The sequence below is a fragment of the Canis lupus genome, chromosome 1 (genome assembly GCF_011100685.1).
Source record: "Canis lupus familiaris isolate Mischka breed German Shepherd chromosome 1, alternate assembly UU_Cfam_GSD_1.0, whole genome shotgun sequence".
Lineage (NCBI taxonomy): Eukaryota > Metazoa > Chordata > Mammalia > Carnivora > Canidae > Canis > Canis lupus.
The window spans coordinates 66,150,974-66,153,744 of record NC_049222.1 but is presented as its reverse complement, the minus strand read 5'-3'; the positions used below and the strand labels follow the sequence as shown (position 1 = coordinate 66,153,744).

Sequence of the window (2,771 nt, the reverse complement as noted above, 5' to 3'; positions counted from 1 at the left end):
CTTTTTCTTTGTTTTCTTTTCTTTTTTTTTAGAAAAGACTGGCATGCTGCTCTGAGCTCCAGGACAAGGGAATGCAGGGCTCAGTAGCTCAGGGGTGCTTATACCCATGACCTTCACTTTTCACCCTGTGCTTCTGTTGAGGGTGTGGCTCCAAGGCAACCTGTTCCTCTATCTAACATAGTGAAAAGTGAGTAACTCTCAAATCTTTCTCTCTTTTCTCTCTCTCTTTCTCTCTCTCTCACACACACACATTCACATGCATTCACATGCACACATTCACATGCACATGCACATTCACACACATTCACATGCATGTGGGTAGTAGGGTTAGGCTCAAGAGGGACAAAAAGGTATTTTTCTATGTCCTATAATCTGCAAAGCTGTCTGCACAATGAGGTAGTTCTTTATATTATCTTCTTTCTTTCCCACTCACTGTCATCTCTCATGACAATACTGTGCATGATTTCTTGTTTGGATTTCATCTCTTAGAGTAATAAAATACTATTTTTGAAAATTAAATATTTGGATAGAGAAATCATAAGTTCTTTCATGTGTATCAAGATAACATTAGAAAAGAAATAGTAATTTCTGCTCTTATATGTCCTGATCTGTACATGGAAGTTTCACAGGCAAGCTTATAAATCGGCAATTCCACATATCTCTGGGGAAAAATTGATATTATTAAAATAATCCTGAAAGTTCCTAAATTTGCTCTTTTTTTAATTAGAAAAATTATTTATTTCTGCTCCTTTCATACATCTTATTGTGCAGAAACAGTCTCACACATATCTGAATAATGTACTGTCACACTGTTTAAAGGCAAAGCACCATAGGTAAAGCTGATCAGAGTTCTCAGCTTATGGGATCTCGCTTCCTGATTTTACATTAATTTTTGAAAGTCAGAAATGTCGTCTCCACAAAATGTTAAGGGGGCTATAAGAAATAATCACTTTATTCAATATTATAGTTGTGGAAATGGGAGTATATTTTCTTTAAGAAATGAAAAACTAAGAAGAAAATGCCACTAAACATCATTGGTGTGTCAGTACAGGCCAGCAGGAGAAATACTGTGAGAAATTTGTCTCTTTGATACCAAGAAGACATTCTAGTTCAAGCTTTAATATGATTCCTATTTCTCACAAGATGCTTCTTTTCTGCTGCTTCACTCTTTTTCCATATTTCACATCAGAGGATTGGTACAGCCTTTAAAACTTCATTAACAGGAGCAAATCCAATATCCACGGATTTCTTGTCAAAAGGCATTTTTTAACCCATCAGGTAGCCCGGCAGTTTCATTCTCATGAATACTCTAGCCATGAAAAAACTCAATAGGACACAGACGAATCCAATGAATAGAAGAAGAAATCTACTGAGTTTTGGAATGTTTGGTGCATTCGATTGGTCCAGGATTATGAAACCTAGACCTCCCATTGTAAACAGGAAGCTGGATGCAAGTCCTTCCATAATATATTGTCCATTTACTCTGTAGGCCAAGAAAGCTACTGGTCTCTGATGTCCATGTTCATCAGTCATAGAACCAACACTTGGAGGTTCAACAATAACATCATAAATTATTCCTCCGGTGATGAGGAAGTAAGACACCACCACCAGAGCGTACACCGTCGTGGCCGACGGCATGTGCACCCAGGGCGGCTTCTTCAGCTTCAGGTTGGGGCATTCGAGCACTAAGAACGGGACACGGTACAAGGTCTCCATGTTGGTGGCGGCAGCCCTAAATTTGCTCTTATTCATTAATTAAAATATAAATTGTTTTTAATAGAATATCATTGCTAAGTGTTATTTATTGTACTTTGGAAATTAAAAATTTATGTATAATATTTGTAGTAACTCAAGCAGAATGTTTAAAAAGTATATCTCAGAATTCCTTGTACTATAAAAGTTTCCACCAGATGCTTTACCTATCTATTGACATATGTGAATATATGTGTATATATACATTCTACATTCTACATTCATATACTCTCACTAATAATATTACTGGGAAAAATAAAATAGTAAAAATGAATGGAATAAACTATATCAAGTCTGCCCATTCATCTTGGTTAAAAGCTGTTTATCTGTAGGATGATAGTCAATCTGTTTTCTTATATCACCTCAGTGCTAACCCTCCACTCTGGAAAGTTTCACTCTTTTCCCTCTCTCTGTACATGCAAGGACATAAGAAATCTTAGAGGTAGAAGAGATCATAAAAATGATTTAGTCTAGACCCAGCCTGTAAAGACGATAAAAACGGGGTGGGGGGCAAGCAAGGAGGGACTACTTGTTTGAAGACTCATGTTTGTTGAGGGGAGTCCAGGGGAAATCTCAGCTGTTGGTGATCACATGCAGGGTTCTTCTCATTGAACTCACTCTGAGTCTCTCACTCCCCCTATGGCTTTGCTAACTCTGTTCTTATTCCCAGAACTTCTCATCCTCCTTCTATTTTGCCTATGTAAAATTGAACCCTCTTGTCAAGCCTTCTAATTACTCATTGTGTCTGCCTTACCCAATGGCTTAATATACCTATTGCCTAATCACAGTCTCTTGATTATATTTGTGCTATTTTAAATTACTTTCAAGTTTTTGGCTATGTGAGCTTACTTTTTTAAAAGAGAGAATGACGATAATACATTACTTATTTTCAATTTACTATATGTTAGGCACAACACTAATAGTTTCACATGCATATATTTCTCTTCATCATTTCAGCTGAGAAGTAATTATATCTTAATTTTATAGTTGAGGGAGCTGAAGCATTGCGGGGGGGGGGG

General features: G+C 36.9%; 1 protein-coding gene across 1 annotated transcript; it reads right to left on the bottom strand.

Moving 5' to 3' along the window:
* Positions 1-714: 714 nt before the first annotated feature.
* LOC100684456 (oligosaccharyltransferase complex subunit OSTC-like) lies at positions 715-1,724 on the bottom strand. The gene has a single exon (XM_038525609.1). It carries the CDS (start codon positions 1,714-1,716, stop codon positions 1,267-1,269), a length of 450 nt encoding a protein of 149 aa, XP_038381537.1. The 5' UTR covers positions 1,717-1,724; the 3' UTR covers positions 715-1,266.
* Between the last annotated feature and the right edge of the window lie 1,047 nt (positions 1,725-2,771).

Excerpts from the sequence above, each read along its gene's own strand:
- LOC100684456 (XM_038525609.1), bottom strand. The coding sequence starts at position 1,716 with ATGGAGACCTTGTACCGTGTCCCGTTCTTAGTGCTCGAATGCCCCAAC.